This window comes from Aulostomus chinensis, chromosome 17, assembly GCF_037954235.1.
Source record: "Aulostomus chinensis isolate RoL2024-O1b breed Wild chromosome 17, RoL_Achi_v1.0, whole genome shotgun sequence".
NCBI lineage: Eukaryota > Metazoa > Chordata > Actinopteri > Syngnathiformes > Aulostomidae > Aulostomus > Aulostomus chinensis.
The window spans coordinates 15,799,541-15,823,619 of NC_141336.1; the positions used below are offsets into that span (position 1 = coordinate 15,799,541).

Below are 24,079 nucleotides of genomic sequence, written 5' to 3' on the forward strand. Positions count from 1 at the left end.
CTCTCCAAAAAATAAGAGCACATTCTGATGAAATTGGATGCATTTTTAATTAGAGAGATGAGTATTAATGTAAGCATCAGGTTCTGGGCTGCTTAACCAGAAGATTTATTTATTTTTTAGCAGTTAGAAAGAAACTGTATAAGATTACAGATTTGAATGATATAATATTTTGAATATATTTTCTCCTTTTGATCTTCTTTAATCCATTCTTTAATATCAGATTGAGCTGTGCTTGATGTGATAAATGTGCAAAATAAATAAAATATCGATAAAAGAACGACTGGCGGAGAGTGATTTCAGGTTTACAGACATACAGGTGCTAAGCAACTCTATTAATGATGACTTGTTTACAATAAGTACCATGTTTTTGTTTTCTTCTCATTTCACATTTATCAATAACTCAATGTCAAAATGATAATAATTTGCGCAATAGCTAATTTTGATACAAGAATCAAAACTTTGGTTTTGAAACTAAGGAGGAGAGCCTGAGACAACTTCTGTTAGGAGTCACTGAGATGAAAATAAACTGAGTGTGTGAACGTGTGTGTTTGTGTGTGTGTGTGTGTGTGCGTGCGTGCAATCCTGACTCACTGTTCAATCTGAAATACCAAAACAAGTATTTCGTGATGTCAGCTACACATGCATGTGTTTCTTGCAGTGATGGAGAGTAAGTACTTTTTTAGTCAAGTGCTACGTAGTGTGATGTTGAACTATTTTTTTGCATTCTCGGGTGACTTTTTTACAAACACACATTCACACACACATACACACACATTCACACACACACACACACACAGTTATCTGACTGACAGCAGAGCAGCACAACAGACCAATTTCACATGGCCTTTAGAGATTAGTGGTTCAACACAAAGCTCCCACGCACTGGAATACACAAATATGGCATGTGCTTTAAACGTTTGCTACTTAAGTATTTGATATTGAGTACTTTTATCACAGTACTATTTTATCAGGGTTGTTTCCTCTTTTTTATGAAGTTGTGTTCTTCCTCCACCTGTGTTATTGTGGGCCATGTGCCTTCTGACATGATAGTGCATGAAAGTAAAACTATGAGGAAAGCCTTAAAGAAGCAGCAGCAGCACACGCACACACACACACACACACACACAATGCAAGTCCAGGTAAGGAGAAAGGGGGTGGGGGGAGGGGTCTTTTGGTGGAGCCTGACAGTTCCGCGGTCCTTGCTGACAGCAGGGGGACTCCTACCTGTACCTGGGCGAAGGAGTGCCATTCGTCATCGTCGGACTCCAAACCAGGATCAACTTTTCCTTCTTCCAGCAGCCCGGAGTAGTAGAAATCGAGCAGAACGGCGGGCAGGTGAACGAGCGATTGCAGCAGGACTCCCAGCATGGAGCCTATAACGTCGTGGAGCGAGGAGAGAGTCGGCGAATGGTTCCAAGGTAAGGACCCATCGCGTTATTCTCTCCCCTCCTCCCCCCTACTTTATTTCACGGCTACTTTGAGTTGGGATAGTGAAGTCAGAAATAGAAGCGCCGCACAAATCCTCTTGGAAGTGAAAAAGGTGGAGGTGGAATGAGGAAGTGCTGACAGAGAAAAGCCACTTATTTGTGATCCAGTGTCAAGCAGGTGAGGTCGTCTCCTCAGGAACAGTGTTAAGAGCTTTAATTCTTCTGACATGTTGCGTGCTGATCATTAATGCCTCTCACAAGCCCAGACCGCCATGATAGTTAGGAAAGTGCATGAATTCAAACTTTAGGGACTGCACTGGAATATCTTCCTGACTATCAAGGCGATCCATTACACGTAATAACACATTTAAACGCATTTTTGCTCCTTAAATTTCATATCAGATCAACAAATCGGAAAGAAATATGAAACTTTCTTGTGGTTTTGACGAACATATCATTAATACATAACAACATTAATACTTCCATATGAGGGAATTCACTTTTACAATAAATCAGTCGTGTTTTTCACCACACAGTCTTCAAACCGTCACACTCCACCTGCATGTCCCTGCCTGTTATGTTCCTGCATGTGTCAGAAGCCTCTCTGCTATTATGTACTACTGCTCCTTGTAGGTGTGGATGCCCCCCTGCACCAGTATCCGGTCTCGGAGTGGCATCTGTCAGGCCTGGAACTGCTCCAGTTAAACTCCCAGGACCTGGAAAAGTTGGGAGTCCGTAAGATTGGACACCAGGAGCTGATACTGGATGCTGTGGAGAAGCTGTGCTCTCTGGTGAGGAAGTAGAGTCACGTGTGTTTGTGTAGCATATGTGTCCATAGCAATAATGTGTGTATCCAAGGATGCTTGTATTTGTGTGTGTGTGTGTGTGTGTGTGTGTGTGTGTGTGTGTGTGTGTGTGTGTGTGTTCATAATAGTCATCTTGATGTCTTGCTGGGATTGTTTTGTGTTCCTTTGGTAGTTTTAATTTTGGCAGCTTTTTAAAAAAAAAATTAGTCTCCATCTTAACTTTGTGTCAAATGTCCCTCTTAGTTTTCATTATATTTAACCATAATCCTCCTTTTATAGGTTGTAGATTAAAACAATGAGTACTTAGTCTTAACTTTGTCAAATAAATCGATGAGAACCGGCTTTAATTGATGGAGACTGACCTTGGTTTCCTTCCACTGAGGCTGGACGCGTCTCCCCAGGTGGTTTTGGCAGCTGATTTTGTCGTGGTTTAAGTCGCTTTACTTCTTTAGTTTTCTTAGTCGTTAGATTATTGTGCAGTTCTAGGTTAAATACATAAATGAATGTATTTGTGATGATTGAGACATCATTTGTTCCCACAATTTGATTAATTTATGGCCTCAAGATACAACTAACCCACACAAATTAATCAGCGTAAACAAATGATATCTTATTGTCGCTAGTTAATCAAAGGGTGAATACAAGCTGTCTAATTATTTTGTGGCTAGGAATGAATTCAGCTGCGGCAGTGAGTTATATGGTGCCCTGTAGTTAAAATCTAGGTTTTGTTGGTGACATTAAGTCCTGCTTCAGCAAACTGCATCCACTTTAACCGGCGCGTTTGTGTTTCAGCATTCTTCTTCGTCAAGCTGGTCGAGAAAACACTTTCACCTCCGCCATCTCATGTTTTAAGCTGCCTAATTACTTCTCCTCCACGTCCAGTTTCTTGAGAGGGAGTTTAAATAACCGTGTTGGTGTGTGTGGAGGGTGTTTGCGTGCTTCCAGAATGGCCTTTGTTTCTGAGGAGGGACTAATTGAGCTGGACAGTACCAGGCAGGTTTCCAGTTCTGATGCTGTAACAGTCTGTGAACATCAGGCTATACAGCTCAAGCTGCTTAAACGGCTTGTTGCCGAATTGTTGAAATGACTGTAATACTGACTGAAATAGCCGTTACGGCATTAGATTAAACTACTGTTTATCCACAAGTCTGCACGAGGCCTCGCGAGCTTATATAAAAGTCGAGCAGGAGTTTTGTCACAGGAGACGGTTTAAGAGCTGCATGTATATGTCTCTCTGCTCTGTCTTTGTCTTGATGCCCCGTGAAGTACGAACACTGCACTCATTCATGAAAACAACCATCAGACACTCACATGGAAACACGTTCAAGTACACAGTTACATAATTAAGGACTACAGCATTGAGAAGGGCATGAAAAATTCATGGCCACTCATTGACGGACCGGTGGGCTCGTTCCGGCTGGTTGATGCGGAATAACAAAGCCTGACTGGAGCAGCCGTCTTGACCACCGATGAGGGTGTCACGACAAAAACCTGCGCCGTCCTCGTGGCTGTCAAGAGTCTCAGCCTACTGGATGGAAAACTGTAAATACACAATTAATGGACAAATGCATCCAGCTTCGTTTGTTTTTGTCCTTTTCCTGCTCTCACCTACGGCTCTCACTGGATTGTCTGTCTTCCGTGAAGCAGGATAACTCAAAAAGTTGTGAATGGATTGAGGTGAAATTCGGAATGTTGATATAAATGATGTAAGGGAAGTATCAGGGATATTTTGGAATTGATCGGCCCCTAAATTCTGCTCCTGTCACTACCACGTTTCATCAGAGTCCCACAAGTTTTGGCTACCTTTGACTTTGTGTCGTTGATTTCCAAACTTCCTCATTGAAAACTTGTGTTTACTGTCTTTCACCCTCACTGAAGTTACATGAATATTCACTCCGTTAAATAGACTCTGTGCTGCCACGTGTTCTCGCATGAAATAGCAAACCTTTTATTTGTCTTTAAACTGTCAACACAAACCTGAATCATGCTTGGTTTATCGTCACGGGTATCCATGCTCAATCTGAAACAGGATCGAAATGTGATGACATTGTTGCACTTTTGATTTGCATTCTCTTCGTGTCCTTTTGTGTGTTTTGTTGTGTTTTGTGGGGTTGTTTTTTTTTGTGCAACAGAAACTCCCAAAATTCATCAAATCAGTAAACACAAAACTGTGCAGAGACCAGATAGCCTGATGGGCTCCTAATTGGTACGTACCATTACAACAAAGGGGGTCATAAGCAAAGCCAAAACACAGGATAGAATATAAACTTGAGTGAATAATGGAATAATGAACGACAACAAAGGCTTGTGATCATTAAAATAGAACACGTACTTTGGTTGTTCATTTTTTTTTGTTATTTTAAACTGATAGTGTTTGCCTTGTAGTCAGATATAAACATTAGGAGCTGATTTGTTTATGTCAAACTCTGAAGGAACCAAAATGCTGTCAGGAACGCCACTTTTTGCTCGTTCGCTCTTCAAAATACATTGAAGCGGGTGTCAGGTTCTCCACCTGCTTCTAAAAACCTTTACTCACAATGCATTTTTTCCTTTATTTGAAAGTGGACTGACAGGAAATGAGAGGCAAGAGAAGGGAACGGGAGGATGACATGCAACATAAGTCCTCAGGCGTGGAATCCAAGTAGCTGCAGTCACGGATAAATACATATAATCCCAGCGACGAGGCAATGTATTGCATTACCTGACAGTATTTTAGAGGTTGGGATTGTCCTTTAACCTCATTCGCGTGTGTGGTTTGTAGACGTATGGCATCGGCGGGGAGAGTCTACAAGGTCTGACGGAGAAACTTCGCACCGTCGCTCACACCCTCCAGATGGGCATCCAGAGCCGCTGGCGTCTCAACAGCTATGATGGACGGAGCACCACCAAGCTGCCATGCGGTGTTTTGCAGGTTGTGGTGGAGCTCATAACTTCAGCCAAAGGACTCTTCTCTTTACTCAACAGGTCTGTGAAGAGGGAGTTATCTAACCGTTACATATACAGTACTTGAAGTTCTTTTTTTTCCCCCTGCAGTTATTTTTACTCAGAACGGCTCTCTTGTGTTTTTGTAAAACCATTTGACGCTTTTGTTTCTGTTACATGGCAAATCATTGAGCAGTGTTGCGTTCTAACCTGTCTATGCAACCACGTTGTCATGCCGGTTTCCACCACTTTTTGTCATTGTTTGACTGTCAAAGAAATTTAATCCGTCCTTGTTCCTGTAAATCAAAAGTGGAAATCATTGTTCTTGTTTTCAGGGAGTCTGAACTTGAGTTACGTGAAATAAAATGTATGTCTCCTCAGGTATCAGTTTTCCGAGCTCAGTGGCCACACTTCCTGCAAGAAAATATTCAGCTACTGCAGAGAACTGGGAGAAATTGCACACAAGGTTTGTCTCTTTGTGACTTTCAGACATATATATGGATATATTTCATAAAAATGTTGCCTTTTCTGCAAAATGCAACATTTACTTCATAGTGCAGTGTTACTACTCTGATGCTTTATCAGTTGAATTGTAAGAGGAACCACGCAGGAGCGAATCATAATTTTAGCACCAGTGTCACGCATCACTTTATTTTCCGAGAGGAACCTGTTCTCAAGCCCTAAAATACAGAAACTGAAACACAGAGGCACAAACACACTCCCTGTTTCACAGCTTTATCTTGACATTCCTGGCATAGTTGAAGGCGGTTGTACCTTAAAGAAGCTTAGTTTCGAAGGATTGCTTACGTTGAGGACCTTGTTTTGTATTTCTCTTTGTTATGAAATGGTGTTAAAGAGAAACTAGTGCGGGGAATATTCATAACTGGATGATGGTAAAGCGTGTGGAAATAGTTTCCAGGTCATAGGAGAGGCAGGCCTGGATATGTTGCAATGCCTCAGAGAGGGAGGGAGGTAAAGGAATGAGCAAGAATCAAAGGGGGAAGGAAGAGGAAGAAGGAGGTGGAGACTAAGAGAGAGAGAGAGAGAGAGAGAGAGAGAGATTACGCAGCGACTGTTAAATGACTTTTGACTCCTGGGGGAGTGCTTGTTACTAAACACAGCACAGAGAGCCGCTGTCAGAGAGACTATTAACCCTGATACTGGAGAAATAAACAAAAATGAGATGTAATTAGAGGTGCGGCGAAGCTGAGAGTGAAAGAGTTCTGGATTCCACCCCAGCACCACAGGTACGGTTCCCACCTCTTTGAGTGGATCATTTTCCTGAAGGTGATGTTGCACATGTGCATTTTGACTGTTTAAAGGTGCAGTGTGTAGGATTTAGGAGGGGGATAGGGTGTAGGGTGGGATCATATTCCAAACTGTGTTTTCATATTGAAAAATTATTGTTAATTAGTGTTTTGATTATGGTGGGGGGGGGGGTAGATAAGAATGAACCATCCACATCAACAAGCATGTCTCCATCAGCTAATTTTTGAAGTATGGCAAAAAAACAAAAAAAACATTTCTTTAAGTTTGCGTCAAGCTGATTTTGGATTTTTTTAAAGGAGAATTTTGCAAATGACATCCATTCACAAAAAAAGCTACAAGGACATGCAGAGATTTTATCCTACATTGAAGATGATTTGATATTTGTGGAATTAGAACATGAAGGCAAAAACTACAGTTCAACGGAAAGTTTTTGTACTTGAAAGTGACGCTTCTCGACTGACAAACCATTATCCAATCATGATTTTTGATTCTTATTTTATCCCTGTGCTGTTTAATAGGCTTTGATGTTATATGGAGGAAGGTTAATAATGAAGAAAAGGAAGCAGCGTATCAGACAGAAACCCAGACCTTATCTTGATGAATCAGCCACTCAAATTCCTTGAGGATGGAGGACATTTTCTTTTGCATATTCGCTTAAAATTTGATCAAAAAAAGGCCGGTGTTCAGGAACAATAAGAATATTCTTGCCCTCAGGAAGGAAGGACGGAGAGAGATGTGGAGCTTGTTGACTCCTGTAGGATGTTTTGTCGCTAATCACTTCAGTGAATCAGATTGGGGTTTGTTTTCATTCACTGTTTGCGCCTCTGAATGAGTAACTAGTGAGCAAGGAACTTCCCATCTGCATCTGAGAATATTTTGTTGACGGCCGCCTCAGACGTTGATGTTGATGGCTGCCTATTGTTCGCTCAGTTCCTGCTTTTGAACTTTTTGAGTGTACGTGTGTGTCACGTGCAATAAAATCACATTGATTAGTTTTTTCAAGGCCTTCAAAACCGCCTGGTCCATCTTTGAAGCTATTTTCCCCCCCTGATTTTGCTGTTTTGGCTGGTGCCGCACAAACGTTTATGAAGCACAGGCGAACCAAAAGGTCAGATTTTGACATCTGAAGACCACCAGACAGGAGAAAATTAGAAAAAATCCCTCATGCAGCCAACTGTCGTCATAGCGTTATAAACCTGAAGGCTGCGTGGGTCAACACACTGATTAATACACACACACACACACACACAGACACTTGTCGCATGGGCTGTAGCATTGCAGCATGAGTGTGATCTTATACCATATAGATCACATTAGCTTCACAGTTGTTGATCAGTTGCAGTCGACTGACTATCACAGTTTTCCATTTCCACTGAAAGTGTAGCACATGTTTTCCAACTAAAGGCCTCGTCTGTGTGTGTGTGTGTGTGTGTTTGTGTGTGTGTGTGTGTGTGTTTGTGTGTGTGTGTGTGTGTGTGTGTGTGTGTGTGTGTGTGTTGCGTCCAGCCTAAGGGGGATCTAGGTCAGTAGTCAGCTGGTGTTGTCAGGATCCGTCACTGGAGTTATCAAGTCTGAGTAGCTCAGTGTGTGAGTGTGTGGCGGAGACACACGGGGATCTGGAGAGAGATAAGGAGGCTGGTATGAACTATGAACTTGGATATCTGAGCCAAAATGAATTTGGAGGCGTTACACTGAGGTATGTGAGTTAAATAGTGAATGCAACTGAACAAAAATAACTAAATAAACAAATAAAGCTAAGTTTTTTTGCTGTCATACAGAATTCAGCTTTTAAAAAGACCTTTTACATCAATTAATATGCTACAATGTGACCGTATGTACGCTTTTAACCTCAAAATTGATTTCCTTTCTTTGAATGAAAGTTGACGTTTTGGTAAGGTACAGATTTAGTTTGACCGTATTGATGATATAACATAAATCAACTCAACAAAAATGTGGCTCTTTTTGTTTTTGTTGAGCTGAAAAGCGAACACAAATAAAGGCATAAACAGGAAGGGGAGAGTAAATAGACTTGGATGGGAAGATGAGAAGCAGGTATAAAAAGTGATCCGCCGTCTTTTTATAGCAAGCTTGTGACCTGGTGGCAAATTATCTGCTGGTGAAGTCTGAGAACACAAACACGTAGACGGAGTATCGTGTAGCTTGCCATTATAAGGCTTTAAAATGTCGTCTTTACGGATGAAGTTGTGGACATAAAGAGAGGAGAGGTTCCTGTAGTCAACACATGTGTTTGCATCTTTATCTCTATGTCCATGTATGCTTGTGTACCTTCTTTTTGTGACTGTGTGTGTCTGTGTGGGTTTTCTTTTTCTGAATGCGACACCCACATAAAAGCTCGTCTTTGTTTCCTAGACAACTATAGAGAGAAGAACAGCTTCGGGCCACAGAGCCAGCCTCCCAACGCAAGACCTTTATTTTTGTCAAGTGAATAATTATGTGCATTAGGAGACATGGGTGAATTGATCTGAACGGTTAAAAAAATCTGTTTACAGTAACTGTTAGCCTCACGTAGCCGATTTAGGGTTAGGAGTTTCCTGCATTGGTTCCACACCTGTGCGGTTCACGAAAAGGTCATTGGTGGAATATTGTCCCCTTATTTCACTGGGAATCTGTACACTGGCCTCAATGTTTTATGTGATAATTTTAAAATCTTGTGTTTCAAAACCTGAGGGGTTCTTTTTAGAAACAGTAGCAGATGTTGTCAAGCCAAGTGTTTTAGTTAATGTCATGTTGACAACCAAATGAATAGAAGGGCATTCAAGTAGAGCGTGAACATGCTGGAGGCTGTTTCCTCCTCTCCTCTTCTTGAAGTAAGACTTTATGATGATGTTACTCCTGTTTTTTTTTTGGGGGGGGGGGGGGTTGGTTGAATAAGTCAGGAAGAAAACTAGAAGGCATATCAAAAAACTGTAGGGTGAGCATGTACCCCCCGTCCAGGAGGCCTGAAACAAACCTTATGTTAAAAGATGTTCCGACCCAAAATCTAACATGTTCTTCCTTGGTATACGCTAGACTTGTGGTGAAGATCAGCTGCAGCAGACAAACAGATGCAAAAATTTTACCTGCTTTGTGGAGTTGATACCTGCAATTTACCACTGATACCAGTTGTTTCTCTGTCTTTTCTGGTAATCTGGTTTTGAAATGGGGCGGCACGGTGGTGCAGTGGTCAGCACTGTCGCCTCACAGCAAGAAGGTTCCGGGTTCGAGCTCCAGCTCGGACACAGGATCTTTTTGTGTGGAGTCTGCATGTTCTCCCTGTTCCTGTGTGGGTTCTCTCTGGTACTCCAGCTTCCTCCCACAGTCCAAAGACATCAAGAGGGGACGAGGCTGATTGATACTCTAAATTGACTGTAGGTGTGACTGTGAGTGTGAATGGTTGTCTGTCTCCATGTGTTGGCCCTGTGATGGACTGGCGACCCGTCCAGGGTGAACCCCGCCTCACACCCAAAGGCTGCTGGGATAGGCCCCCAATGTCTCCATTCCCACACATAAACGTAGTTGTTTTACATTGCCTCAGACTAGTTTTTATCAGAATGAATGAATACTGGTTAGTGAATCAGTCTCCTGTCTGGTTTAGATTCAAGCCTTCTGACACACGTTTAGGGGATTTTTCAGCCTTGCCAGAGGTTTAAATTCATTCATGCACATGTGGGTTTTTTTTTTGTTTTTGTTTTGTGATTACAGACTCAGAGGAACCAGCAGGGAGAAGTGAGGATTAGTAGAACATGCCCGTCAGTTTCAGGACAGAAGTGTACCTGTCACCCACCTCACCAAATGTGATGTGTAATTTCCTGTTTGCGCAGAAAAATGCGGAACAATGTCTACTCCTGCGGGCAAGCCCTCTGTGACATCAAGTAAAGCAGAAAGCACGTGTAGGCGCATTCATTGTAAATGCTAGCAGGGTAGCATGTTGTACAGTTACTAGCCCGTGCTAGCAAATTGCTAAAAAACAATAAAGTAAGTGTGTCACGACTTTGGCTAGAGTAGAGATCAGGAAATGGAAATCTTTAAGTGTTTACACACTTTTTTTTTAGTTTGTTTTGGTGTAATTGAACATATGGCAGGTTCCTTAGCTCCGATATACAGACCCAAACAAATACCAGAGGGGAAATAGCAACACACAAACACAAGCAGACACATTGAGCTGACCCGCAACCACCACCACCACCACCCCCGTCATACCCCTGCTACCCCCCCCCCCTTTCCTGCAGCCTTGTGTCACAGCCTGTAATTAGCCTTGAAATCCACCCGTCTTCTCTGTTGATCCCTTGTTACATTTCATGGGGATTAAGCACCCTTTAAAATCCTTTATGTAACACATCGCATCACCATGTGTTTCAAATTAGCTCTATAATGTTACACAGCATTAGTAGCAACTGATCTGTCTGTGATGGGTAAGCATCCACTCCGTCTTCTTCAGATTCGTTTGCCGTCTCATCCTCCTCTTTCCTCTTATCCTCCAGCTGCCTTTGGGACTACTATCAACACCCCTCTCCAAGAGATTAGGTCATTTATTCCTGCACTCAAGGGGATTAGCGGGAATCCTTGGATTAAGCGGATATTCCACACAAGGATTGCGCATTTGTTGTACTATAAGTTTGTAAAAAAATGTTCTATGTTTTAAAGTGTTTTGACATTTTTACATGAGCAGAACTGGATGGAGAGTGCAGACCTTGACCACCAGCAGCACTCTTGATTACATGCAAATCCGCAAATGAATCCAATGTCCAGTTAAAGAGCACGGTCAGTTTTATACTGAATTTTATCGGAGAGATTTGTTGTATGCTAAAAGGTCAGTCTCAGGTTTCGTTGCTAAACGTGGGTGCACCCTTCACTGTCGTGCAGAAGTAACTTAGATGTCCTCACTGCAGTCATCAGACAAAAATATCTCTTAAAATGTGTTGCAGTTTGGTAATATTCATGCAAACAAACACTTTTTTCTGTGTTACAAATGGATTTTTGGGAGGGGCATTTCCAGTAAGATAAGTCTTTGACAAAATAGAAGAAGCATCGGTGTGTTCGCAGAAATCCCCAGACTTCAGTGGGCGGAGATTCACGACGTCTTGTATCAGACTTTACTGAGCTGAAATCATGAAAGAACTTTCTGACGCTCCAAACCAGACAAGTATTTTTGTAGAAAGTCACCGAAAAGATGTCAAAATGACTGATGTAATTTTTTTTTTTACTTCATTTTGTACATATAGAGCTTTACCAACAATCCTCTGCTTTTGTACCTCGTTTTACTAGATCTGACTATGCGCAGACGGTTAAAAAGCATTCTGTACTAGATGGAAACTGGCCTAAAAAAAAAAAAAAAAAAGATAAAGAGACTTGGTAGTTTAGCCGTAATCCTGATAAACAAAGACCAGACAAACAAAGAGACAGCACTGAAAACACAACCTCCTTAGAGGAAGTCATAAATACCAATATAGAGATTTGAAATGAGGCCTATCTTGCCTCTGGATAGCTGCAGCCTTTTACTTCCTGATTCATGCTGTGAAAAGGAAATAGGCCATGAGTTTTGAGTCAGACGGTCCCATTTCGACTTCATCATCAATCAATGTCATCGTCATCATGAAGGCTGCAGTCTAGATGATACTCACGCTGTCCTCTCTCATCCAGCAGGACACAGCGGTCTATGAGAAGGAAAAGGACATCATCTCCTTAGTAAGTAACTCATATATTATTTTATTCGACAGCGCTGATTAGTTGTTTCTCACCAATAAATCAGGATTTTTTTTTTCATCCTCCAGTGTCGTCAGCTGGTGGCGGTATGTGATGAGATCCTGAATTCAAGCCCTGAAGCACTTCTTACCCACACCGCTCAGCTAGAGAGCATCAACTTGGTCCCCGTGTCGCCTGGTGATCAGCTGGTAAGCGCATTTTTCGTTTTATTTTTTGAAGTTCTTTATAATTCTTTTGTCATTTCTGCCATTACTGAACAACAGAAAAAAACCATTTGGTAGGATCGAGCACATGTGGTAACAATTTTAGTAGCCTGCTTGGTAATTAATCTTAAGCCTTAATGAGGTAGAACCTCTACTGAGATGAGATGAGTTGAGATTAGTTAAATTGAGTTGAGTTTAGTTTAGTTTAGTTCAGCTTAGTTCAGCTCAGCAGGTGATTGTCCAACATACCCTCATTGCAATGAGAGAAATATTACATAAAAACAATATATGTACAATTATTTTTCTTATATTTTTTCATCTGAGCATCATCTCTCTTGCTCCTGATGATCTTATTAAAAATTGTCTCCGCTCAAACGCTTCTAACAATAGATTCTTGTCACTTATTTTCTCTTAATGTCATTTTCTGTGTGCATGTTCTGGCTCTATCATGTGGTTTCGCATGTCCTGTCTCAAACTCAAAGTCCTTCCTGTGCCTTGTTTCTCCCAAACCTCCTCTCACGCGTCCTCGCCAGCTTCACCCGGCACATTCAGTACAATAATTACATCTCTCTCCTTTCCGATTACGTACACCGTCTACCGACCTATTCATTTTCCAGAAAGAGCAATTTCATTCAACACTTGTTCCCAATTTCCTCCCTTTTTGTGCACCCATCTCCTTAGGTAAAAGTCTCCAGCCTGTTAGATGGTAATGGCGGGTCATTCGCGTGATTGGCCTCAACAGTCATTTTCAACGTGTCATCTTTAGGGCTATTTTCTAGCTGGATTTAATCATGATTAACTAATACACTCGCAGTGCGGTGTTCCCGGATGCATGGTTATTGCTTGAGAAACCTTTGAGGGTAATTCTTTGAGTAGAGACGAGTGCTTTTTACAAATGCACTCCACCCGCCGCAAAACCCGAGAGATATTGATGTATTTTCCACGAGAAGCTCGAGAGTAAAGGGGAACGAGAAACGCAGTGATGGCGGTGAAGTGAATGTCTAATATATTACATAAGAGAACACCGATTTAAAGTAAAAGCTCGTTCTTTCTGGACATTTCAATTCTAATTACAAAAGAAGGTTTGGAGTCAGAACTTTGAATTTATATTTCCAAAGTGTCCCGTTGTTTTTTTGTCTTTTTTTTTTTTTTTTTATGCGGAGGAAACGTGGGTAATACATGTTTTTGGGGCTTTTCCAAATCTTTTGGAAATTACATGTTTGTTTGTTTTTTAGCATGTGCACAATGTGAATAGCATATAAACATGTTTTTATGCAGGTATCATACCGATATTGGTAAATATTGGCTATTATCAGTTGTAAAATGTCAACATATCAAAAAAATATATATGTATATATAGTGTATCCATGAAAAGAGGGGTGATGCCAGTACTTCAAAACAAGTTCAAATGTGTTTGTTTTTTCTTTTGAAATATGAAACTACCTCAAAGAACATCACGGATGAACTTTGTGTGGGGTAAAAAAGAGAAAATAATCATGTGATAATGAGCTCACTACATCGATTGTATCAAAAATAAAACCCTTAATCTGTCACAAAAAGTCCAAAGAAGTGAGCCAAAGCATTCAAATAAAAGGAATATTGTGTCCGAAAGTCTGATAAATTTAGAATGGATTTTACTGCATGAAATAGTAAAACATCTCCAGCCAAAAATATAAATTGATATTTTCAGGAAATAAGTTTTTGATTTGAAATCCATTGATGTGTCATGTGAGATTGATTTTTCATCTTCTGGGCTCTCTGGGGTTTGATGTGTTGGCTCCCCCAACTTATTAGGACTTGGATAATCAATCATGGCCGGCTGATGGGTAATTACAGACTGAACCATCAATACTTCTGGAGACAGACGTCAATATCTCTAACAGAGATGAGAGTAATAACATGGAAAACTCTGTCAGCCTACAGTACATATATATATATATATATATATATATATATGTGTGTGTGTGTGTGTGTGTGTGTGTGTGTGTGTGTGTGTGTGTGTGTGTGTGTGTGTGTGTGTGTGTGTGTGTGTGTGTGTTTGTATAAAATGTGTATACTGTGTGTGTCTTGGTCACAGGGCATTGAGATCGCCTCCACCGGCTGCATCAACCACTATGTAACCGGAACTGTTGCTGAGGTCAGACTCTCTCATTTACTTTCCTTCTCTTGCTGCTCTGTTGATGTTGACTCATCCCATAAACCAAGCATCATCGACACGTCCATGTCAAAGCTCTTAACCAGGCCTTTAAAGACGCTCCTTGAACTCCACACCAAATGTTGAACACCAGAGGCCTGAGAAGGAGCTGCGAGCTGCATTCAGCAGCAGCAGCAGCAGCAGCAGCAGCAGCAGCAGCAACCGCTAGTAACAGGCTTAGCGAGGCAATGGCGTCTGTCTGGATTAAACAAACAAAGAAATAGGGGCAGAATACTGGATGAAACAAGTCATTTGAACCTAATTTATGACTACTTGTCGATTTTGTAGCTATGTAAAAAGCATACAAGGAATCAAAAGTAGTCTAGTTGTCTCTCATGAAGGAAGTTGCAGTGTACTTTCTCACTCGATCAGCTAATTCCAAAAAAAACACTGTCTCTCATCATTATATGGTCCTATTATGGAAATTTCATCGCGGTGTTGGACATGTTTTTGTATCTATTTATAATTTTTTAATTCACGGCTGATAACTTATTTCCGCTTCATATTTCTAAAATTGAGACAAATTGAAACCCCTGTGGTGTAAATACTTTGGATTTAGAAATATCTACACTGGACTGCTTCCAAGTCCTGCAGATTATTCCCAACTCTGTCATTGCTTAGTTGCAACTCTCATCTAGCCACTAGCTCATTAAAGTAGATGCTGCTTATTCTCAAAATAAGTTCAGTGTAATGAACGCATGTATCGTACGCCATTTTTCCCTGCGTTTGTCAGCCGGATGCGTTGAGTAGATGGATCCCTGAAGCTTGAATGCCTCACTAAGATTTACTCGGCCAGTTCCTTTACTGTGCTGATTTTATTAACTTTGGTTGAAATAGATTCAGCCTTTTTAAAGAGGAAAAGCTTCTCAAAGAATATAAAAAGGAGAATAGATGTTGTTTTTTCAAGAAGGCCAAAGATAATTGAGATCAGGGACCTTGTAAAGTAAACAAGGGAGCGACGGAAGCACGGATGAATGATAATCAAGTAGAATGAAGAAAGCTTGGATAAGAACAGGAAGGAGTTCTCCTTTGGGATGGGATTTTTCTTTTTTCTTTTTTTTCTTTTTTGTATTTTGTTTTTCCATTATCACAGAGCCCTGCAATGGACCGGCGACCCGTCCAGGGTGAACCCCGCCTCTCGTCCCCCTTAAACAGAATTCTGACTCAACCACTGAAGAGCCTTTATCATATAGGCTGAGTTCAGGTCAAGTAGATTCAAAGATTCATTTTTACACCTCAGTAAAGGCTGCTCAACTCGACCTAGCACAGTATTAAAGGCTTTTTTTTTTTAATTGTGAAGAACATCGCACTTTCATTTAAATTGATGGATTATTATCCTATAATTCTCCAAACATTTTCCCCCTGACAGCAAACACTCTCTGAAATGTACCTGTTTTCAACGCCAAAGCGCTGTTCTTCTTAAACTATGGTGTCTTATTTCGAGCACCAGAAGACGCGAGTGCATCATTTTTCCATTAATCTCTCTTATTCTTAATAAAGTTGCTCTTTTTTTATTAATTTTGATTGATTTACTTGTTCGTTTCTGTTGTAGCCTTCAAGTAATGTCTATGCAAAGATTTTGGCCGGTGATGAAGTGATTCAAGTCAATGACCAGATAGTGGTGAGTGTTCTATACGTGCTCACAAGCGTGTGCACGATGTGTGTGTGTTATCTGATCCTGTGCGTTCTGTAAATTGTTTGACTGTGTGAAATAATATCGGCTATATTATAATAACCAGTTGCTCTGTTGCGTCAGGTGGGCTGGAGCAGAGTTAACCTCATCAAGAAGCTGCAGGAGAATCCCACCGGAGTGACTCTGGTCCTGAAGAAGATTCCTGGGTCTCAGCGGGGTCGAGTGCAGGAGCCTGCCTCTACAGAGGTCGGGGGTCATTTAGAACCTTCTCCCATTCTCGTTGTAACTCACAACTAGTAGATTAATGCTGCTAGATCTTGCTGGGAATACCTCAACATTTGTCAGATTGGGACTTTATTGGCTTTGATCCCTTGATCAGGATTTGGAGTCCAGGATGAATTATCCTGTAATTGCTGTGGCTGTTGAGTTCTCACAAGTTGAATCCCACAAAAATGATAAAAACATATTATCTCACTGCCATCTGTCCTCTTGTCAGACAGTTAAAAAGGAAGTTTTGCCTAAATCCTGTGTTCTACGAAGCCATTTAGAATTTAATTTCCTAGTGACCTTTGCAAAGGCACCAGTCACAAACAAAATTGAGCCCCGCTAGTGGTCAGACAAATTTATCACTGTGCTAACGTTAAGCTATGAGCGTTTGCACTGCTAGCTTCTTCGTCTTTATTCTTCACCCGGTTCACCACAGCCACCTCTTTTTTTTTTGTTCTCTTTGATTTTGAGTCAAAATGACCAGATTTTCAGCAATCCTCAATTATTTTCTGAGGTTTTAGGAGTGGTTCCTGTGCCGCAGAGAACACCGCTAGTTTGACCCGAACAAGGACTTTTCGGTTGCCTTTTTACCCGTTAATTCCTCGTAAAAACAACTGAATTCTCTGTATTTATTTATTAAACCATGTAAGGAAATACTAAACCAACAGTGTTAATTTGCACACATACAGTACAATAACTGGTCAAATTAGAGCGAGGCCTACAAAAGCTGAGGTGTTTACATAGTTGAAGTCCAGGACCTCGGTTCTCTCCCTTCACCAGAATCCTCTCTTCCGTTTTACATCACCTGGGACATGTTTCTGTAAACACCTCCACGCTCTCTGTATCACTATGCCAACTGTTGTTTTCCTTAGAGCTCCACACTGAATGCATCAGAGTCAAGCAAGTGCACCCTCACACACACACACACACACACACACACACACTGCGATTCTTCACCCCCTTGTGACCATTACGCCACTAATCTCGCATCTAGTTGGTGTTTTTGGGGCAAGCGAACACACGTAGGGAGATTTTAATCAGCTGTGTGTATCAATTCCATGTTGCCCTCACGAGATTCCCTGCTTTTTAGAGAATTCACAGGCCTTGTTGTTGCCTCAACCGCAAAGTGCATGGCTAGAGACCTCAAGAGAGGGTTGCCGTCACAAAGCCACGTGACATCCACCTTCCTTCCCCTTCTAAACCTCAAACACGTTCACACACCGCTCACATGTTTGCGTTTCTGCTTGTCAGAAGGAGGAAGAGGAGAAAGAAGAGACATCAGAAGAGGAGGAGGAGGAGGAAGAAGAAGAAGAAGACAATCCCAGACACTCCATTTTTGAGAGAGTCGCAGCGTCTGTGAGGTCCTTGTCTTTTAGGTGAGAAAATAAATCATTCGAGTCAGTATAGAGAAAATGTGTCTGTGTCATATGAGCAAAGTCATAAACCCATTTCGAGCAAAAATGTTGAGAAAAGCCTCTGGCCTTTTTTGAAAATAACCTTTTAAAACCAGAGAAAATCTTAATGGAATTGTCAGCATGCACTAAAAGCTTTATTTCTCAGCTCTACTGTTCATGAATTATAGTTTTTAAGTCAATGAACAACATCTTCACAACACTCAGGCTTTATATGCTGCATCAGGTCAAAGTGGATTAAAAACCGTTCTTCATTTATGAAATATGTAAATTAAAGGTGCTTTATGATGAATGGGAACTCCTTTCGCACGTTCCTGCTAATGGATTGACTCTTTTCCACTGACCAACAGGTTGCAGTGATGCACCAGAAAAGTAGAAATGTTCAGTAGAGTGCGAGTTTGTTGACATAGATGTAAAATAAAGGGGCAGTAAGAGAACATGTTGCGCCGCCAAGCCCAGTGACTCACATTTATGTTCAAATCTGTACCTGAAACTTTTGTTTTTCCAAGTTGGTCTATGAAAGCGCCACAAATAGGAAAAACCAAACAAATCGTGTATCTTTTCGTTAAATTGATGGGTTTGACCCCGGGCCTGTTTTCCACCCCTCCACCTCCAGATTTGATCAAACGCTATACACCTGTGCATCTAAACATCAATCTAACTTCCTTTATTGATTCTTCTCTGAGCCGGCACACCAAATGACTACCAGATGCTGGTAGTGTCTTTATCTGTGAGCGTCTGCATCTTAACGCTCCATTCATGGTATTAAGTCTGTATACATGCAGATGGAGCAGCTCGGTTCACAGATCTGCCAAGAATGTACTCAGTAGAACTGAGCCTCCCAGGAACCCTTTGACCTGGTTAATCTGCCAAGACCTGGTAGGTCTCCGATGAAGTCACACCGCAAATGCCATAAATTCCACGAAGCACACCCACGATTCGTGTCTGACTGGAAATGAGAGAAACGGAAGAGATGAAGAGAAAGATGACATAGACGAGGGAGGTTTCGATGGATGGGAAAAAAAGAATCCGGGAGGGGTTGGGGAGAGAAGGGACTGATGGAGAAGTAAAGAGAGAAAGTGAGAGCTGATGGAGAGCAGACATCGTCAGACAAACGGAGGGAGTAGGCGGAGAAGGGGCATTATAGATAATCCTGTCTGCCTAGTACACAGAAACACTGGGGAAATGCTAGCTAATGAAGGTGTACTTCACTGCTTTAGAGGACAATAAAAAAAAATCCCTTTGCGAACCTTATGATTAATTTTTAATTATCTTTTATATATTTTCTATGGCAGGAGAGCAGTTCAAGGGCCGGAGGTCAGCCAGCAGCCTATAGGACAGGAGGAATCCGAGTTGTCCTCAGACAAGGAGCTGGAGGGGAGGCTGAGACTCACTTCAAATCAAAACCAACAAGGCAGACTGTCACCGCTCTCAGCCTCAGGTAGGAAACGAAGATAACGCTGTTTGACTCAAAACCAGATGCAAAAAAAAAAAAAGTTTTCAGGTTTTACATACTGAGAAAACGGAAAGAACAGTAAAATTCCTCAAAAACAATTTTGCTGACATTTGTGGGATTTGAAGCTGTGGACTTGTGGATGAGCTATCAACAGCTGCCACTTAATTTCTCTAAATACATTACAAAATATCCAATAATTCAAGAAAAGTCAAGTTCAAATATGCCGTTTCTCAATACTTCCTACCTTGAATATGGGTTTGAATTGTGCATGATGATGCTTATCAAGGCGAGAAGAAGCCAATATGTTGTTATAATCTACAGTCGAAGTGTTAATGGTGTTTCCACCTGTTCGTCTAAATAATGTAAAAAGAAAGAGAATATCTCTCTGTTAGGGTAAAGAAAAAAAATCCAATTTGCTACAAGGACGTTTCAAATTGATCTTAGCCTTGGAAACCTAATCAGGATACTTAAATTTCAATTGAGGACGCATAATAGTCCTCTTGCAGCCTTCCCAGTAAATAACTTGAAGTGTGTGTGTGATATTTTGTCTTTGAAATAAAATGCATGATAATAGTTAAGGTTTTAATCTTGTTTTTCATTGATTCCTTTTGTTTCATTATCTGATATCTATAGATCTATAGATCTATAGATATATATACAAGAACAGAATGACAGAAATGATGTCATAACTCAATTCTTTTCAGGAGAATTTGAGAGTTTGGATAGTTCAAGGCTTTCCCCGCAGCTCAGTAGAGGAACACGTCGATCTCCGTCCCCCGGAAGTCCTTCACTTCTTGGATCATTCGGAAATTCTTCAGCTCAGGGTCTCAACCAGGAGAGAGCGAGTGTCAGTTCCTGTCCTGAAATGGTGGGACACACGGTGAGAGGAAGTTTTTCTTAATGCTGCTAGATGATGTTCGAACGTACAACTCGATGACCGAGTCAACTGTGTCTGCTTCTGTTTTCAGGGAAATAAAGAGACAAAGAAGAATTCTACGAAAGGTAAGATTTCAGAATTCATAAGTGAATGTCATAAGGAAAAAGAAGGCTCTTACCCCTAAGACTCACATCCCTCCCTCCTTCGTTCTCAGGAATGACGACCGCTCTGAGTCGGCGTCGTGTGTCCTGCCGTGAGCTGGGTCGTCCCGACTGTGATGGCTGGTTATGGAAGAAGAGAAAGGACAGTAGTGTCTTCATCACCCAGAAGTGGCAGCGCTTCTGGTTTGTCCTCAAGGGGCCGTCCCTTTACTGGTACACCAGCCAGCAGGTGGGCAAGTACCCTCTGTCCTTCCATCCCCAATTCAGATTAAGAAAACAAAAAAGGAAGAACAAAAATATCCAGTAAACAAAAAGGTTGTTTCTTTTAAAATAGAGCAATAAAACATGCATCTAGCCGTTTTAAATGCTTCTGTTTATTTGCTGTCTGATGTCCTTGAATGCGTGCTTTTGCAACAGGATGAGAAGGCCGAGGGTTTCATCAATATATCCAGCTACAGCATAGAGAGCGCCGGGGAACACAAGAGGAAATAGTAAGGATGAACTGAAACTTTCCAATAATCTGTCAAGGTGTGTGTGTGTGTGGGCGTGGGTGTGGGTGTGTGTGTGTGTGGGTGTGTGTGTGTGTGTGTGTGTGTGGGTGGGTGGGTGTGTGAGACTATGACTACAGTTATTAATAAGAACAACATGCTTAATGCATCTGTGATGATTTTCCTCTGCTGTGGGATTCACTCTGTATTCACTTTTCTTTCTCATCCAAGCGTGTTCAAAATGTGCCATCAACGATTTCAAAACTTCTTCTTTGCTGCTGAAAATGTCAGTGACATGAGCAAGTAAGTTGGAATCATGGAGTTTATTTTTTTGTTTGTTTTTATATAAATGTTTAGAAATTAGCGTGTCTGGATAATGTTGCACTAATGATAGTCAACCAGATTCAAGGTTGAGTGTTTAAGGTTAAAGTTATTATTTTATTCTTTTACTTTTATTTTTTGAAGAGCGAGTAGAATAGAGGTGTAGGTCTGCGCTGCCCCCTGCAGGTTACTTTTATGATAGGTGACTTGATGGTTATTTTTTTGATTCCAAAAAATTGTGAATATGTTTATTGAGATATGAATTGTGTATATTTTTCTGTCAATATTTACTTACTTACTGTCATTTTATTGTCTCCAGGTGGATTAACTGTCTTATTACAGCCATACAGAAGCACAAGAAGCTCCAAACAGGCCCAGATAGTGAAGAAGGTACTTTTACCTCTTTTCAGTGGATGTACAGTATTATTTTCTGGATAGCAGATAATTATGCACGTATTATGTTATATTACAGAAAATGCATGTATAAAAATGCGTCATCAGTAAGTTAAAGTCGTACATTATTTTTCACATTTGTAAAATTCTGCAAAAAATAAAAATATAAAGATGACATCAGATTTGATAGACAGGTATAAACTGCAAAATTAGGTGTCACAATCACTTTTAGTTCAAATGTATAGTATTTTATGAGGCTGCTTAGAGTAAAAATAATCATGAAAGATGAATTCTACATACTTTGTCTGTATACGAAGTAGTGTTTGCGTTATGTCATTAATTGTATAGAAAATATTGAGTTAAACATGCGATCTCCAGATTGTTACAGTGAGACTGAATCAGAGAGCGAGGGGTCCCCTTCACCCCGCAGGAGGAATAAGGTGGGTACAGTAGATTTAAAATAAATGACAAATACACACACACACACACACACACACACACAAACACGATTCAAACCAAAATGTGTGTGCTTAACATCAGAAAGTGCAGTCCAACACTCTGCCACGCCCCAAGAGGAAGACTAAAAAGGCACCATTGCCAAGCCCTGCGACAGGTGGCAGCAAAGGAACGGGTGTGTATGCACCATTTTTTTTCCTGCTCCTTCTCATGAATAATCTCTTTAATCTGTGAAGACTGAGTCGCACTGATAAATGTTTTAATAATATGGAAGAATCCTGTGAATCCTCCATCACGTGTTCTTTTCTTGGCTCTCCCCCCCTCGGCTGTTTGCTCCTGAACGTTTGTGATGTTGTCGACCGAACTTTCTCTGTCCTGTCACTCTCATTTTTGACCCTTTTGTCTTTGATTTGTTCTCACTTTTGGTCTCCCCATGAGAAGGTGGTCCGGTAGATGAGATGGGCATGATGTTGAACAACATAAAAGAAGGAGGAGTGTCTCTGATCGGCCACGAACAACCATTTACACATGACCACTTCAGGAAATCGTTTATTCGACGCAACAAGAATCCTGTAATAAATGAGAAGGCGCACACTCTCCGGGCCCTGCAGAGCACCCTTAAGGTGAGCCTGGTAATGGTGTCAAAACACCTGCTGCTTTTGATGCCGAAGTAAAGCACAAATCTTGTTATGCAAAGTTAGGAATGGTTCAAAATCGAATCATCAGTCTGAACAAATAAGCATATTTATATTTATGCATGGTTACTGAAGTTTCCTCCTGCCGCAGGCCAAGGAAGCCGAACTGCAGCAGATCAACAAGATTCTTGATGACTCAGATCTGACGGCCTCGAAGTTCCGCCAGTGGAAAGAACACAACGAGGAACTGGTTCAAGAAATTGAGAGACTTACCGCGCTCAGGGCCTCAAAGGGGGGTAACGACGCAGCGCAGGACACGCCTGCTGATGAGGTTGCCTTGGAAACAGTTGCTAAGGAAACAGCCACTGCAGAGACAAAAGGTGCATACAAACTGAGCCTGAGTGACGGGGAACAGTTAGTGGACGCGCAACCATCTGATGTTCTCCTTGAGATCCCTCAGGGTTCTCCGAGCATAGAGGCCGGTTCAGTGTTAGAACTGTCGCTGGGATCCCTGCAGGATTCAATAAACCAGCAGCTGAGTGAAATGGTTGAGAGCGGAGAAGCCGCAGACAACTACTTTTACATTTAAAGACACGATCGAACGAAGATGCTCTGTTTGCTAGATGAGTGCAAGTCCTCGGTTCACCAGACGGGATTAGATGGAACTGCCATTAAATCAGTGCTTCAGTCAAATATGATGGTGAAATATATTATCAATTTTTCCTTAAAGGCAAATTTAGACTTGCTTTTCAGTAACTTTTAGACTTGCCATCGAACAAGTTTACAACTGAGAATTTGCCAAGCGTCTGTCTGAGTTTGTGTATTTATGGGAAGCGCGTTTGTTCCCAACAACACATTTCTAGAGGATTTTCCCCTTCTAAGAAAGTTTGTAATTTAAGACACGCCTCTCGTAATGTGATTTGTAAATAGAATCGTGCTATAAATACTGTTTGTATTTGTTTATTGACATGACCTTAATAAAGGTACACAGCTGACATGCACAGAGAATTTACTTCAGATGAACCGCCAAGCTAATATTTTGGGGGTTTTGATGGGGTTTTGTTTTTTTTAACTTTTGGTTTTTTTTTTTAGTCCTTCTCTGATCATGCGTAGAACACATGAATCATTACAGAACTGTTTGACAGCTGCTAACTTCAAAGTCATCGTGTGTAATAATTTTAGCAGCAAAATGAGTGAAGAGGAATTATTTTCCACTGTGACGTCCATCGGCTTATTAAAAAAGGGAGCTTCATGATGAAATATCGTGATGTTCTGGATCGTATGCCTTTATTTTCTTTGCATTCTTTATTTATGGTCACATATTCGATGGTGAATCATAATGTTTATTTTGAGCAGGAAACATATTGACCAAAAAAAAAAAAAAGAATAATTCAAAAATAAATGCGAAGTATTAAAGAACTCTTATAAACAAGCCGATTCACAGATTACTCTTCTT

At 41.1% G+C, this 24,079-nt stretch overlaps 2 protein-coding genes across 6 annotated transcripts in view; one reads left to right on the forward strand and one right to left on the reverse strand.

The window, feature by feature from the left end:
* rps6ka1 (ribosomal protein S6 kinase a, polypeptide 1) overlaps positions 1-1,441 on the reverse strand; it is a 53,123-nt gene extending 51,682 nt beyond the window's left edge. The window contains exon 1 of one of the 2 annotated variants that reach the window (XM_086183344.1): positions 1,231-1,441. In XM_086183344.1, coding sequence (XP_086039470.1) covers positions 1,231-1,368 — 138 coding nt within the window. In that variant the 5' untranslated portion in view covers positions 1,369-1,441. Of the gene's footprint in view, positions 1-1,224 lie in introns of both variants that reach the window. The other variant, XM_086183343.1, reaches the window with a different exon arrangement.
* Positions 1,213-23,624, forward strand: cnksr1 (connector enhancer of kinase suppressor of Ras 1). 4 transcript variants are annotated; one of them, XM_086183338.1, is made up of 21 exons: positions 1,213-1,418; positions 2,061-2,218; positions 4,995-5,197; positions 5,537-5,621; positions 12,065-12,109; positions 12,196-12,315; positions 14,408-14,467; positions 16,077-16,145; positions 16,281-16,403; positions 17,676-17,800; positions 19,132-19,277; positions 19,997-20,172; positions 20,261-20,294; positions 20,384-20,559; positions 20,748-20,821; positions 21,050-21,121; positions 21,459-21,529; positions 21,911-21,972; positions 22,073-22,163; positions 22,430-22,611; positions 22,775-23,624. In XM_086183338.1, exons 1-21 carry the CDS (start codon positions 1,367-1,369, stop codon positions 23,210-23,212), a joined length of 2,562 nt encoding a protein of 853 aa, XP_086039464.1. In that variant the 5' UTR covers positions 1,213-1,366; the 3' UTR covers positions 23,213-23,624. The 4 variants fall into 4 exon arrangements, with proteins under 4 accessions (XP_086039464.1, XP_086039466.1, XP_086039465.1 ...); XM_086183340.1 differs by having other exon boundaries at positions 17,679-17,800; XM_086183339.1 differs by having other exon boundaries at positions 12,068-12,109.
* The last annotated feature ends 455 nt before the right edge of the window (positions 23,625-24,079 follow it).

Excerpts from the sequence above, each read along its gene's own strand:
- cnksr1 (XM_086183338.1), top strand. The coding sequence starts at position 1,367 with ATGGAGCCTATAACGTCGTGGAGCGAGGAGAGAGTCGGCGAATGGTTC. Across the intron at positions 17,801-19,131 it reads GTGAGGTCCTTGTCTTTTAG|GAGAGCAGTTCAAGGGCCGG; the intron begins GTGAGAAAATAA and ends TTTCTATGGCAG. Across the intron at positions 20,560-20,747 it reads ACTGGTACACCAGCCAGCAG|GATGAGAAGGCCGAGGGTTT; the intron begins GTGGGCAAGTAC and ends CTTTTGCAACAG.